The 16,295-nt window shown below is 40.1% G+C and overlaps 1 protein-coding gene across 2 annotated transcripts in view; it reads right to left on the bottom strand.

Moving 5' to 3' along the window:
• The window catches only part of LOC144688725 (UV excision repair protein RAD23 homolog B-like), a 53,224-nt gene that overhangs the window by 19,960 nt on the left and 16,969 nt on the right, over nucleotides 1-16,295 (bottom strand). Inside the window, exons 4-9 of one of the 2 annotated variants that reach the window (XM_078555604.1) lie at nucleotides 15,672-16,009; nucleotides 14,030-14,085; nucleotides 12,095-12,222; nucleotides 5,206-5,299; nucleotides 4,771-4,898; nucleotides 1,294-1,437 (exon numbers count right to left, since the gene is read on the bottom strand). In XM_078555604.1, the coding sequence (XP_078411730.1) occupies nucleotides 1,294-1,437; nucleotides 4,771-4,898; nucleotides 5,206-5,299; nucleotides 12,095-12,222; nucleotides 14,030-14,085; nucleotides 15,672-16,009 (888 nt within the window). The remainder of the gene's footprint in view (nucleotides 1-1,293; nucleotides 1,438-4,770; nucleotides 4,899-5,205; nucleotides 5,300-12,094; nucleotides 12,223-14,029; nucleotides 14,086-15,671; nucleotides 16,010-16,295) is intronic. The other variant, XM_078555605.1, reaches the window with a different exon arrangement.

Raw genomic sequence — 16,295 nt, 5'->3', positions numbered from 1 at the left:
GGTGTCATATGTAGGCCAGACTGGATAAGATTTCCTTCTCTAAAAGGATATTAGTGAATCAGGTGGATTTTTACAACAATTCATGCAGTTTTCAAGGTCACTATTACTGAGACTAGTTCTATATTCCAGATTTATTAGTTGAATTTAAATTCCACTAGCTGCCATAGTGGGATTTGAACCCGTGTCCTCAGAGCATTAGTCCGTACTTCTGAATTACCACTACACCATCATCTTCCCACATTTGGTCTCTATTCACTAACTACCATTAGGCAAGGTACACGGTTCAAACTGATGATTGCACATTTGTACCCAAGTCCTAACATTTTGTAGCTTCTGTGTCGTTATGCTACATACATATGTTACAAACACTCTTTAACCAATATGAAAGCTATCTTAAGAATAAAATTGAACCACAGTCTTTATTCCCAACTGTCTGCTAACTTCATCTTCATACATTAGATTCACCAAATGAATCCTGATGGAGGCAGGAAAAGGTCTGGATAAACTGTGCTGAGGTGGCAAGGGGCTCGAGCCAAATGCATACTCCAGCAAGCTTGATTACTTAAGAGCTTATGCACAAATTCTAGGTAACATAGGCTGGGAGGGTGTTACGTGTGTGGGTAACATGTGAAACTTTACCACTAGAAAGCTGGGCGTATGGTTTGGATATCTATGGGTTAAATGTCAAGCTCAAGGAGTTGTATTTTTGCCATAAACATGGGAGGTCTGCCTTTAGTAGCAACTTTGTTCTGCTGCTCCAGTTTTAGCACTGTATACAACCACAGACTAGCCATGTATCTCTGGTGATAGCTGGAAGAAGCCAAGCAGCAAAGAAAAGGTTCCCTTTAGGGCTACAGGATCTGGGCTTTGAAAACTAAGGGAGCTGCAGCACACTTCCTATTTCATATTTGAAATCATCCCACTGGACAGAGCGTTTAACTCTTGGGAATAAATACAGCATTTCTCCAAGGCTGGAACATTGCCTCACTTAGATACATACAGGCAACAGTCAACAAGATAACTAGATGTAAAAATAAAGTTGTTGATCCCATTTTATTTCAGCTTTAGAACATATATTTTTGTTGTCATGATTATCCTCAATTATTACACAAACACTGAAACGCGCATTTTAAAAAAGGGCTTTATTGCACTGATGGCCTGAAATGTAGATCAAAATTTGATGCCTATTTTTGTTAGTGATAAATTTTCTATTTCACACTTCTATTACATCTTACTTTACAAATCTGTGCATTTACAAAATAAAATATCCTCAGGTTTTCAAAATTTACTTACCCTTTCTATTGCTTCCTTCTCCTGGGGTGTAACCTGGATGTAGTTAGTGTGTGGTGACCCGTGACCTTCTGCCCCTTCACTTCCAGCCTCTCCCAAAGGATCATTCAGCATCTGAACAAACTGCTCCTGGTGCTGAGTTATTTGCTGGAAGACAATCAGAAACACAATGAGTGGACATCAGTAGAACTGGCACTTTGGGACACTACTCCAATCAGCAAGCAACTCCTTGAGCTTGGAACTCTTAGACACAAGCTGCAGTGTTAAAAGTACACAATTCAATAACTAGAATCAAGTTATGATGTCAGAGATGTCACTATTTAGCACTTGTTTGTGTGTCAAGGTGAAAGGTGTTGTTACTTTGGAATGGACACTTTCCATTCCAAACACCGAACGTCAACATTAAACAGCCTCAAGACACAGCACACCCAGGTATAAAGTTTACACCTTTTACTTTGTCTCACAACCTGCTTTACAATCAGTGTGATTACGGCACAGGAGGCGGCCATTCGGCCCGTCAAGTCCATGTCAGCTTCAGAGCGATACAAGCAATCCCATTCTCCCACTCTATCTCTGTAGCCTTTCAAGTTAATTTCCCTTGCCTGCCCAATTTCCTTTATCCAAATCATAAAAGAGCACCCTCTACTGCACCGCCAGACTGAAACTGCCCAAACACATTGCACAGAGGACCCTTCTAACCAACAGGGAAATTCTTTACCTAATCGTGGATTTGAATGCACATACTAAAAATGGTTTCTGATCCATTGCACCAGCCAGTTTTTCAATACATTTTTTAGTCAACTGCTTCACCTCTAACAGATGATATAATTGGAAAATGGAAGATGTCAGATGCACACCTTCAGTATCAACCACTCCTGGCTCAGGTATCACATAATTAGGTGGAAGACCAATGAAGCTCCATCCACTCCACCCAAACCTCTGAAGACAACCTTTTATTGCACCACTTTCAACTTCCCAAACCCATCTTCTTGTGGCTTTCATTCTTGTGACCACAGTTGATTACCATTCTAGTGCCAAGTTGGGGGCAGCTTTTTTACTGTGAACCAAAGACAACCAGAACCAAGTACAATGTGGCCAACTCATCTACTCCACTATATAGGCATTATCTAAATTATTGGTTGGTTTGCTGTTCGAATAGTGTCCAGTTGTCCTTACTGAAGGAAACAAAATCAGGGAGAGGATGCAGTAGAAATTCAGTATGATGCGAAGGATGAAAGGCTTTAATTATAAGAGATGACAGAAACTGGCAGTCTTTCCATTAGAACAGAGAAAATTTAAAAGATTAACAGATTTGTTCAAATTGAAGAGGGGTTTTGAAAGTAAAAGAGATAACTAGAGGGTATAAATTTATCACAAGAACAAAGGGGGAGGTTACAATATTTATTTTAACTTTCCAAGATTGTTGGGACATGGATTGCCTGAGCAGGACCAGTGATGTAATCATAACAGCACTTGAAAGGGAAGCAGATAAATATTGGAAAATTAAGTTTTAGAGGGTATGAGGAAAGGAACTAAGTAGATATTGGAGCGCCAGCGCAATTATAATGGGGAAAGGCAGCATAATGGGACTAATTGGATAGCTCTTTCAAAAAGCCAGCACAGGTAATGTGGGCCAATGGCCTCCTTCTGTGCTGTAAAATTTTATAATTCTGGCTCAAACAACCAGACACTTTCACCTCTTCAAATCTGGACTGAATTTGAAACAAGATCCAACAGCAATAGGGCAGGTGCGAGCACACAATCTCTCTTGTCCCCACTTTATTATTGCAGAATTTTTTACAATATCAAGATTGTTTTTCTCTTTAACAATCTCTGTTTTCAGCGTGTGCTACTCCTACATCCCAAACTAAAGAACTAACTGAAAAGGGAAGCATTCATTCATTTTTTCTAAGCACTGTTAAAAATTACAATGGATTTTGATAGTGAATAAGAAGAAACTGTTTCTATTTGAGAACAGTTTATAACTGGAGCTCAAGAATTTAGAAAAATAGACTAAAGAACCAGAGGGGAGGTGAGATTTTTTATTTTTTTTAAACGAGAGTTGTGATCTGCAATGCAATGCAACTTTCAAAAGACAATTGGATAAATACTTGGAAAAGTATTGAAAATGACAAGGCTCTGGGGAAAGAGCAGGGGTGTGGAACTATTTGGATATCTCTTTCAAAGAGCAAGACATGATTGACCAAATGACCTCATTCTGTGCTATATGATTCTATGAAACCATGTGCTAATATTCACAAGTAATACAGGTTTTGATAAGGAAAGGTGCACTGGTACTGCAAGATATGGGGTTACCCTTGGACAACAGCCACTGATCCAGCAAACAATCCAGTAAAGTTTACTGGCCAATGGCTAAAAACAAAGCCCATGATTATGCTGTGAACCAATTGTCCACTGGAACTGCCAACTGAAAGGATTACAACAATCCACAAGGGGCACCAGAGAAAAGATTCTTACCAGATTACCGTAACCAAGGCTGCAAAGACAATGTGCACATGTTGCTGGGCCCGGGAGGGTGGGGAGAGAGAGGGAGAGAGAGAGAGAGGAGGGAATAGTGTTGGAGAAAGGTGACTGGCAGAAACCATGAGAGGTGCTGCACTCTACAATTAAGAAAACCAAAAAGGTTTTTGAAGAGTCCTTGCTAAAAGATTACTAAACCTGTATGTTGAGCCTTCTCTAAGAGCTTTCTTGACCTACCTTTGTGCAGGTTGTCAAAAAAACATTTTGCTCAACTCTCTGGTCCATAAAAGACAAAGAAGATGGATGAAAATACACCTGTATTTACTACAGAAAAACAGAATATGTGGACATTTTTGAGGCCAGTATCAGCAATTCCAATCAAACAATACTCTGGATCAACAAAAATGCCTTAATTCCAGTGAGAGAAAATAAACTTTGTTACAAGATTTCTACTTCCCATAATGGCTACTGATTTATGAACAGTTTAAAGCTTTTATTATCTAAGAAATAGGTTTTGGCTGCCCAAATTCATTTCATTGAAGACTCAAGCAGCCAACATTGAGCCTTGCAACCCATCAGTTTGGTTGAGCTAAAGCTTGAGGTAAGACAGGATGAGTCATTTGAAAGCAATGGCATGTCACAAAAATTAAAACCACCACCTCTTATAGTCTTTTTAGCTGTTTATGCTGGGGAGAAGGAATAAATCACAACTTCCATATTTCTAGTGGCACTGACTGGAAAGTAGAGCTGTGCAAACATCAAGCAAAGAAAGTATCAGGCCTGCTGTGATTTCCTGCAGGCCACTCAGTTTGGGTTTTCATGTGAACACCAGCCAATTGAGGCAAGACACTGAAAGGCCTACTTGGCAGCCATGGAACTGTAATCCAACAGAAGTAGCCAGATTGAAAAGAGGAGCTAGAGTGTATGGGGTATGTCATTTTTGCCAACAGCAACACTGATGTGATTGATACTGGACAGGCAACAAGCGGATGGCCATACTTGTAAGAGTGTTGGGTTGTCTCTACCGAGCTGCTGGAGAAGGGCCGGAAGTAGTGCCGGGTTCTGTTGTATTATCTGACGCATCTGCTGAAACTGGGGTTGAGTTCGCAGAAATTCCAGTGGGTTACCTAGAAGAAACCACCAATAGTTAGCAACCTTCACAAACCAAAACAAAGTCCTTCATTTAAGTGAATTTAACCTGTATAATTTTATGTATTATGTATGCGGATTTTCTGGTTCCACGTCCCTTTACAATTCAATGACTGACTATTCCCACATTAATAACACTTCAAAGAATAACTGCTCAGCATCAGTGTGATAACTTGCTACATTCCAGTATAATAGTTTTTTGTGATTGCTTGCTATGCTGCCCATATCAATAAAGCAATAAATTTAATCACTTTTCTGTTACCCACACTAATCGATTGCACTCACTGCTTGGTGCAGACTGTGACGCCGGCTGTGATGGCGGTTGTGTTGTGACTCGAGGTTGTGGCTCTTCTGGAACTTCCGGTTCTGCCGGGATTCCCTAAATGAAGAGCAAAACACCTATTACATGCCTTCTGCAACATTCAGCTATACAAACTGAAGACAGCACTACAAATCAGGCCAAACACTAGGAAACAATCTGCGCAACGGGCACCCCGACCCCGCCACCCCACCCCACCATGCCATCATCCAGGAAACCAGTACTACAAGATGAGCATGAAACAAAAAGAACAGAACTCTCAAAATTAATTAACATAATTGGAATTACCAAACCAAAGCAGAACATTCAAAGGCCAGAATAGATCAGTGCCAAACATGCTTCATTCTTGAACAAGTGGCAGGATTCACATTTTTTTCAATCTTGGAATGGTGACTTGCAATAAAAACGAAGTGCTGGAAAAGCTCAGCAGGTCTGGCAGTCAAGTCGAATATTACTAACTCGGTTTTTTTCTCCACAGACGAACAGACCAACTCACTTTTCCAGAATTTTGTTTTTATTTTAGATTTCCAGCATCCACAGTATTTTGCTTTCATTCAAGAAAAAAGTACATTTCCCTTGCCGCGGCTATACAACCTCTGATGAGAAAATGGTAAAAGAGTCGGCCTAGTTTTACTTACAACAAAAGTAAATGAACCACGAGGCCAAGTTTGCAAGGTATTGCCTCAATCTTAATTGATACCATGTTAAAAAGGAGTAAAAACAGACAATGCTGGAAATACTCAGCAAGGTCAGGCAACATCTGGGGAGAGAAAGAGTTAATGTTTCAGGTTGATGACCTTTCGTTACAACTGAAGGAAAATAGAAATGTAATAGGCTTTCAGCCAGCGGAAGATGGGAGGGGAAAGAACAAAAGGGAAGGTCTGTGATAGGGCGGAGGCAGGAGAGATTAAATGACAAAAGATTTCATGATGCAAAGGCCAGCAAGAGTGGCATTGAGTATAGTATAGAAATAAAGATGCGTCCAGATGAGTTGTGAATGGCTACATAGCAGCTGCCTGATGCAGCACGAAAGAATAAAGAAAAGAAACGAGATAAGACCATTGCACAACAGGAAAGTTACGGCATAGAAAGAGGCTATTCAGCCCATTGTGTCTGCAGTGGCTAAAAAAGAAAAAAGAAAAATCTAGCTGTACATTCCAATCCCACCTTCCAGCACCTGGCCCATAGCCTGGCTTCAGGTGCGGATACAGGTACCTTTTAAATGAGTTGACAGTTTCTGCCTCCACCACCAAACTAGGCAGTGAATTCCAAACACCCACCACCCTCTGGGTGAAGAAGTTTTTCCTCATGTCCTCTAATCCTTCTACCGACCACCTTAAATCTGTACCCCTGGTAATTGACCTCTCTGTTAGGGAAAACAGGGTATCCCTCTCTACTCTATCTAGGCCCCTCGATCTTGTACACCTTAATCAGGTCACCCCTCAGCCGCCTCAGTTCCAAGGAAAACAACTCCAGCCTATCCAATCTTTCCTCATAGTTGCAATTTTCAAGCCTTGGCAACATTCTTATAAATCTCCTCTGTACTCTCACCAGAGCAACTATGTCCTTCCTGTAATGTGGCAACCAGGACTGTACACAAAATTCCAGCTGTGGCCTAACCAGCATTTTATACAGTTCCATCATTACATCCCTGCTTTTGTATTCTATACCTCGTCCAATAAAGGAAAGCATTTCATTTGCTTTCTTTACCACCCTATCCACCTGTCCTGCCACCTTCAGGGACCTGTGGACATGCACTCCAAGGTCTCTCACTTCCTCTACCTTTCCCATTTATTGTGTATTCCCTAGTTTTGTTTGCCCTCCGCAAATGCATTACCACACACTTCTCTGGATTAAATTCCATCTGCCACTTTTCCAACCACTCAACCAAACCATTGGTATCATTCTGGAGATGACCTTTTCACTATCAGCTACACAGCAATTTTTGTGTCATCTGCAAATTTCCCAATCATGCTTCCCACATTTAAGTCCAAATCATTAATTTATACAACAAACAGCAAGGAACCCAACACTGAGCCTGTGGAACACCGCTGGAAACCGTTTTCCATTCACAAAAACATCCATCAACCATTACCCTTTGCTTGAGTCAATTTTGGATCCAACTTGCCACCTTCCCCTGTATCCCATGGGCTTTTACTTTTCTGAAGAGTCTGCCATGTGGGATCTTGTCAAGTGCCTTACTAAAATCTATGTAGACAGCGTCCACTGCACTACCCTCATCAGTCCTCCTCGTTACTTTCTCAAAAAATTCAATTAAATTAGTAAGACACAACCTTCCTCTAACAAAACCATGCTGACTATCCTGGATTAATCCATTCCTTTCTAACTGACAGTTTATCCTAACTAATAATTTGCCTACCACCGAAGTCAGACTGACCAGCCTATAATTGTTTGGCCTATCCCTCACGCCTTTTTTAAATAATGGTACCACATTCATAGACCTCCAATCCTCTGGTACCTCACCTGTATCTATTAAGGATTGGAAAATGATCCTCAGAACATCTATTATTTTCCCTCTGGCTTCCTTTAACAGCCTGGTATAAATCCATCTGGCCCCGGTGATTTATCCACCTTCAAGGATGTCAGTCCCTCCAGTACTTCCTCTCTCACTATGCTTATTGTACCTAATGTTTCACACTCCTCTTTAACTAGAATATCTGCATCATCCCTCTCCTTAGTGAAGGCAAAGTACTCGAGGACCCTGCCCACATCTTCTGCATCAACCCACAAGTTACCATGTACATCTCTGATCGGCCCTACCCTTTCCTTAGTTATTCTCTTGCTCTTAACGTACTGGTAAAACGTCTTTGGATTTTCTTTGATTTTACCTGCCAATATTTTTTATATCCTCTTTTTGCTTTCCTAATTACCTTTTTTACTTCACTCCTGTATCTTCTATACTCCTCTAGACTTTCTACAGTATTAAGCTTTTTGTGGCTATCATAAGCTTTCTCTTTCTGATTTATCTTACACTGTATCCTTCTATTAAACCAGGAGGCTCTAGATTTGGCAATACGGCCCTTCTTCTTTGTGGGGACATGTCTACACTGTACCTGTAGTCTCGCTTTTGAATACCTCTGACTAATCTGTCATTGATTTCCTTCAAGTAGCTGTAACAAGTCCACTTTCGCCAGATCACACCTCAGCTTCGTAATTTGTCTTTCCCCAATTTGGAAATTTTACCCCTGTTCTATCTTTATGCTTTTCCATAATTATGCTAAATCTAACTGCATTATGGTCATTATCACCAAAATAGTTACCCACTGCTACTTCATCCACTTGCCCAGCTTCATTTCCTAAGACTGAATCCAGAATTGCACTCCCTCTCGTTGGACTTATGATGTGCTGGCTAAAAAGTTATTTTGAATGCAGTTCAAGAATTGTGTGCCTTCTGTGCTTATTACACTGTTTGAATCCCAGCTGATATTAGGGTAGTTGAACTTCCCAACTATCAGTGCCTTATTGTTTTTGCACTCGGAAATTTTCCTGCATGTTTGCTTTCTATCTCCTTCTCACTATTTGAGTGTCTATAGTACACTCCTAGTAGTATAGCTTCCTTTCTTTATTTCTGAGTTCAACCCATATAGCCTCATTTGATGCTTCATTTAGTATATTATCCCTCCTCACAAATGTAATTATAGCAATGATATCATGCTGCCACATATCTACCTATGCCCTCAGCTCATTGGCTTTGTTTGCTATACTCCTTGCATTTAAATAAATACCTCTTAACATTTCCAAATTCCTGTGCTGTAAACCTTTTAATCTTTGCTTCTTCTGTCTTTCAGAGTCAATTGATAATTTTCTGTCTCCCACTCCGAATTTGTCCTCAGGTTCCCATCCCCTGCCAATCAAGTTAAAAATCTCCCACACCAAGCCAGCAAAAAAGAACAGAATAAGATGGAGGCAGAGGTTATGATTTAAAGTTGTTGAGCTCAATGAATCCAGAAGGCTGCAGGTGCCGAGTTGAAAGACAAAGGTGTTGTTCCTCAAGCTCGTGTTGAGCTTCATTGGAACACTGTAGTTAGCCAGGGACAGAAAGGTCAGAGTGGGACCAAGGTGCAGAATTAAAATGACAAGTTACAGGAAGCTCAGGGTCATGCTTGCAGACTGAACAGAGGGATTCTGCAAAGTGGTTACTTGCTCTGCATTTGGTGTCCCAAATGTAGAGGAGCCCACTTAGTGAGCAGCGAGTATAGTATGCGAAATTGAAAGAAGCAAAAGTACCATATATACTTGTGTAAAAGTAGAGTTTCTAAGGCTTTTTTTTAAGCTAAAAAGCAGGGGGTCGACTTTTACATGACTAATATTTGAGGGGTTGAAATCCACCCTCCCTTATCATCTCACTATTGGAGAGCTGCCAGGTGAGACTGCTCCCGCCAAACCCGCCCCAAAAGTAGCACAAAAGGAGGCAAAGGTATTTTTATTATTGAATATTTATTTAAAATGCAAAATTTGAGCCTTCTGGAACAGTGCAAAGTTGTTTATTTTCATAAACCTGGTAATACCCTACTGGACTGACTTTGAAACCTGCAATGACCAAGTTTTTTTTGCTTGCTTCAGGGCAAAGGTTCAGATAGTGCTGCGAGAAACTCAAGTCCATTTCTGGCAATTTTCATTGACATATTTTGCATCTTCACTTCCCAACTGCGCCATATGCTAGGTTTTCCCATTTGCACATTTATTCTTAGGCACCTGCCTAAACAGTGTAGAGAGCTTCTTCCAATATCTAATGTTCTTCTCCAATAGCTTGAATTCTCTAGTTGTTGCACAATTGTTTTGTCTATTCTGCAATCTCAATGACTAAGTTTGAACCGAGATGTGTATCTGCCGTTCTATCTTGATGCCATATTGTCATATTAGAGGGCAGGATTGGCGGAACACAGCGTGCGCAATGAGGTGGTAGCCTTGCCAGCATGTGTTGACGCACGAAGACACAAGGAGCTGAACAGCCGCCTTCATTCTGTCTATGATTCTATGAATGAGTAGATTTGCACCAGGGCGAATTTGACTTCGGTGACAAGCAGATTTGGTAAGCAGAAAGAGTTTGGATTTTTTTGGCCAAAAGTCAGGGGTCCACTTTTACACTCATCAGGACAGATGCAAGAATGCCAAATTTCAAAGGGAGCAATAATTTGGGCTATGAGAAAAGGATGCTGATTGGTTGGCAGTCAACTCTGTTCCCTAGTGCATTCTCCATGGCAACACCCCGACCAATCAGCACCCTTTTCTCATGCAATATAAATTGTTACTCCCTCTTAAATTTGGCATTCTTACATCTGTCTCAATGAGTACAAGACAAAAAGCTTTGACAGCAGGTCTCTTTTAGATTCGTGTTCTATATTCTGTTTGCTGGTTCGGTCTTCTCGTTTCTTTCTTTATCAGATGCCTATGTAACTATTCATCTAGACTCATCTTTTGTTTCTTTACAACAACCATTACTATTCTTGCTGACTTTTGTACCATGAAACTTTTATCATTTAACCTCTCCTGCCCTCCACCCTATACAGACCTTCTCTTTTGTTCTTCCTGTCCTCTCCCCCAACCAATTACATTTCTATCTATCTTCAGTTCTGATGAAAAGTCGTGGACCTGAAACATTAACTCTATTTCTCTCCACAGATGCTGCCTGATCTGCTGAATATTCCCACGGTTTTCTGCTTTTATTTCAGATTTCCAGAATATGCAACATTTTGCTTTTGTAGAAAAGGAGGAGCTTTGCCACCAGTACTTTTTAAAACCTATATCAATTCTGGCATTTTTATGTATCAAGGGAGATACGAAACCACAATTGTGGAGACCAGAAGATCTGCCTTCTGAGTGGAGTCCAGCAATTTAAGTCTAATAGAATAAAGCCATTAAATGCAGTGCTATTAACAGTGTACACTAATTCAGCATTTTTATACAGTAGGGACAAGTTTCAAAGACCCCGTTTTCCTGTCCAGAACTTGCCATTAAGGAATCACAAATATAAAAACTTAGATTATGCTTAGGTTCCAAGAAGCAGCACAACGGAGCCTCAATATCCAAAACTAATCTGTCAGGTGATCAGGCTGTTCAAATACTGATTAAACCCTTGGCTGGCGACTATCAAAACAGCACAGGATCATAGGTGTAGACCTGCAGTTTACTACTAAGGTGCTGCAGCTCTGCTGCGCTATTTTAAGTCCAATAATTCATGTATTTTCAACAGTCCCATTTAGGGAGTATAACTTTGTCAGAACATTATGCCATTCTGCCTTTAAGCACACTTTAGATTAAGGGGCAGTTATTACTACTGGTTGCCACCAATTCACTGTACTATCGACTACCTAGTTGGATAGTTTCCACAGCATTTTTCATTTAAACTGCCTTCCACTAAGCTGTACACGTCAGAAATACCTCACGGTATAGCAAACAAAGGCATTGTCTGGCATAACGCTAAGCCGTGAAGACAAGATCCTAGGTTCTAGCTGCGCTCAACAAGTGGAGCACTATGGAGTTACGATCAAGTCAAGGCAAACAAAAAGTAGGTATAGGATCAGCCTTTACTGTAATGCCGTCCAAGAACGACCAACCTGTTCAGGATTACACATGAAAAAAATCCAAATGGAAAAAAGGGGTAGATGAAAATCAATACAAAAACATCAGTGTCCATTATGCAATTCTTGTCAATGACAAGAGGTGGGAAAGAAGAAAGGTCATTCAGCTCATTTTGTTCACTTCAATTATATACACAATCTTTCAGGTAATTTCCAGTTCTCCAGTATTGGTACTAAGTCAGTGTCTCCCTCTACAGGCAAGAAATGATTACTTCAACGCTTTAAAACATTGGTTAGTCCACTTGAGACTTACCGTCAGTAGATATTCCACAGCTCTGTCTGGGTTATTGAAGCTTGCCCGTAGTGCTGCAAGAACCTGCTCCCGTTCGTAACCCATTGACATGATCTCAGCCACCAAGTTTTCATAAGCCTGTCCTGTAACTGGAGCAAATGTTTATAAGTGAACCTTATTCACTCCAAATAGGAATCCAATCCACAGACAGAACAAAGATTCAACAGATAAAACTGGGATATTTCCTGAATCTTTTTTAACAAACATATTGAAACTCTAGGCGGTCTTTGACAAATTAATTTTGCAACCTTGATACCAGTCAAACTATTATAAGAGACAGCAATACATATATATTTCCAATTGCAGTACATCTCCATGTCATGCAGCCTGTGCACAGTAAACATGATGGAATAAGTAAAACCAGGGCAGAATGGCTCTTCAATTTGTGTGTTCCACAGAGCTGGGATTTCTTGCTATGATATTAACAGTCATGAGGATGCCTACTGCACATGGAATTATAACCCAGCATATCAGGAATTTGAGGAGAGTAAACTGGAAAAATGGACAGAACTTCCCCTTCAACAATGGGGTTTAAAATTGACAGTGTGGTAATGTCTGATAACAGTCCCATGCACAAAGCACATTTCCTGCCTGATTCATTACATGGAGTTTGTTTGGTTCATTACTGGTTACTGGTGAAACTTGCTGTCTCAACACATATTTCCTAGTGTATCTGCTTTATTTTATTCCTGTATCTAAGTACTTTACCTGTGGAATGCCCATTGATAAAGACATAGATAAATGAGGACTGAGTGAAACCAGCTGAGTTACAAATGTAATAGCTAGGCCTTTTTTAGATTTCAAACAGCCAATGATTCAATTGTTAGCCTTAAATGTATTTTAAATTAAAATGATTTATAGCTACTCTACCCATCTTTACATCACCTCAATTTTATTTAATATTTACTGTTCTGCCGTTTATCAGTTACTGGGTCGCAGATATTGTATATGTGACACTAGAAAGGAAAGGTGATGTAATGTATGCCCAGTATGTAACCTGGCATCAAGTTGAGTTCAGAAAAACAATTATTTCAGCAGCATGAGAATTTTTTGTTAAAAGCAAAATTTGAGAAATTGAGAATTTTGTGTGCTTCCCACCTATTTGCATCTTCAAACTGTCTCATGGTTGACAAATAGCTGACCTCCTCAGCTGCTGCCGGTGCCTCTGTGACTGGTTAATAGGGGGGGCATGTGATGGTCTACGTTAGCTCATGAAATGTATTAACCATTTCTACTTCACACTACTTGAACTTAAGTTTCAAAACAAGTGAAAATCTGAATGAGATCATTTAAGTTCCATGTGTGGTTTTCTTGGCTTCCTTTAGAAGACTGTAAAGACATCAATCAGAAAATCCAATGTAGTTTGACTTGCTTGTGTCAATAGAGTAACTGGGACAACATTCAGAACCCCAAGATTATCCAAGCATCCAACATGATGATTAATCAGCAGTAGAAGCTGCTGTATTTCACCAAAATCCTGACTTATTATAAGTTGAGAAAACATTTAATTACAATCCAATTGAATGCACTGGTATTGACCAGTCAGAGGAACCGGCAGCAGCCCAAGAATAGGTCAGCTGCTGATTCATTGGCTGCAGAACAGAATACAGTGTGGAAAAGCCTATAAGGAAAGATATACAGCACAAGGATGAAATCAGAACTTCTACTTAACTACAGCTGACTTCCCTTAGTCAATATAATGCCACATTATGTACCTGTGTAAGCAGCATGTTTTCTTCCTAGTATAATGTACGATATATTTTTATTACCTAGTGACGAATATACATAAGAATTTCAATTTATGCAAATTAATACACAAGGCATAGTGAATTATGAAGTGTGTGTGTCAGTGCCTAATATTTCAACAGTAACACAAATCCTTCCTATTAAGCTTACCTAATGTAGAGGAAGCTGTTTCCACCAGATTCAAGTCAATTTCTTCAGCCACAGATCTAAAACAATAGATTACAATTAAACAATGACATTTAATCCATCATACTGGCACCTCAACACAAATCAGATCAGAGCATGGTCCTAATATTACAATATAGGTTGCACAATGTAGTGATTTTCTGTGAACACACTGCATCAGTTCGGATTGTATTAGGTTGCAGGCTTGTATTCCATTTAAAAAGCACAAAACTTGCAACTTAACAGTGACCAAGGACTCTCTCAACTTAATGCAGCAGGTTATATGCTTGGTGTCAAACAATGAAGGAAAGTTTATTATTGATTGTTTGCTAGTTGAGGCTGCACCAAGCTTCCAAACAGTACACAACTCACTGCTCAGTGAACAATCATTGTCGTCACGTACAGCACAACCCACAAATTTAAGAAAGCAATGAAATGCAGATATGTCTGAAGGAATTCCATTCATTAACAGTCAAGTTTCTATTTTTCACAAACACTTTTGGCTTTGTTTTTATTTGCTCCTTGCATCATGCGCCATTTGAAGCAGGACAGGTAAGCTTATTCCTCAGCTTCTGCCAAATCTTGTTCTTGAACCTGACATCCAGGAGGTACATAAGGGCAAGCTGCCCTATAAAGAAGCTTGCAACTTCAGTTAAGTACTTTAGTCTGACAGCAGGACTGGGGTTGTGGACATGGTGGGATACTGTGGAGCACCAACATGCTGTTTTACCAAAAACATTTTTAAAAAACCAATTGTTGCAATACAGTCAGTTTAATTAACTACAAACGATTTAAACGCACCCTATTCTCCTAAAAGCAGCACACAATTGTATTGTTAGCCCCATGATCAACAAGGTAACGAGAACATTTTCTGGAAATTAATGACATAGGTGTTTAAAACCTCACTAAGAGGACGGTATGACGTGTTGAGAGTCCCAACGTATTTTCCCATTGAATGCTAAGATATCAACTCCTCCTTACAACACTGTGTATACTGAGTTCCCAATCTCAGTCATGTCATTCTATGGCAAGCACAAAGGTAGAGTGGGCTAGCAGTTGTCCAGGGATGGCTTAAGACAACAATGGGGCAGAGAAAACACAGAAGGAAGAGAAAAATGACAAGTCTCACTAATAAAAAAACAACTCTTTTGGCATGCTATACTTTCAACAAAAAGGAAAACCCTAAAAAATCTTAGGCAAACAAAGCCTGGCAAATTCATATTTCGGCACACAAGTAATCAATCAAAATAATAAAACTGTTGTGCTTGTGCACATCCTGAAATTTTAATGCAAACCATGTTTCATTCCAGTTACCAGTAGTCAAAAATTCACAGCAGCTCAAGACCAAAGATTTTCATGAGCTTGATTGGGTCATTTGAAAAATCAGATGCATCAGGGGAGAAATTAAGTGAATTGTTCTTCTTTCTTCCATTCACTTAGTGCATGCAGATAGGCACTAAATTCCAGAAAAAAAATTGTTCAAACTTAATAGAAAAAAAAACCTCCTATAATTTCAGTGAAATGTCCCAAAGGACTTTCCCCCAGGGTTCTGCTGCTTTCTTCCCTAACTTCAGCACACAGCGTATGTATTAATGTCCGGCACCTTCCCTACTGAACTTTATTGTACCTTGGGTTAAGTGCTTCAGAAACGGCACTGGTTTCTTCTTTAGTTTCTTCTTCCTTTGGCTTTTCCTCTGTGACTGTACTAGAAGAATCTGATGTTGGAACTATAGCTGGTGGTGAGGCAGGGGCAAGGGAAGTGGCACCTGAGGTTGGAGTAGGGTTAGAGGTGGAAGTTTGACTTGAAGGTGAAATTGAATCTGCAATTAAGCTTGGAACTGCAGTTGAAGCTGGAGTCACAGTTGAAGCTGGAGTCGCAGTTGAGGTGGACGCAGCTGCTGTGGTACTCGCAGGCACTGGAGCAGGCTGTGTTGTTTGTTGTGCAGGCGCAGGAGCTGCTTTTGGCTGTTTTCAAAGAAGAAAAAGTTAAGTACTAATGCGTGGTGAGATCAGCTGCACTGAATAATAAAACAAATGAGAGTACTGAGTACCACGGCACATCCAACCACCAAGACGCCAACTTAATGCCAGTCTCAAATGATAATCACGCACGGGCTTTCTCTAGAGTCCATATTTTGAGTTTCTTTTCCTGTATTGTACAAGGACACCTCCCAGTAGATCTTGCAGAAGACTATGGGTTAGTCCATCCTAATCTTCAGGAGGGAAGAAGCAAAGTTGTTTGCCTCATTCC

This window comes from Cetorhinus maximus, chromosome 13 (assembly GCF_964194155.1).
Source record: "Cetorhinus maximus chromosome 13, sCetMax3.hap1.1, whole genome shotgun sequence".
NCBI classification, from domain to species: domain Eukaryota; kingdom Metazoa; phylum Chordata; class Chondrichthyes; order Lamniformes; family Cetorhinidae; genus Cetorhinus; species Cetorhinus maximus.
Note: the sequence above shows the minus strand (reverse complement) of the source record. Positions and strands in the feature narration are given on the sequence as shown.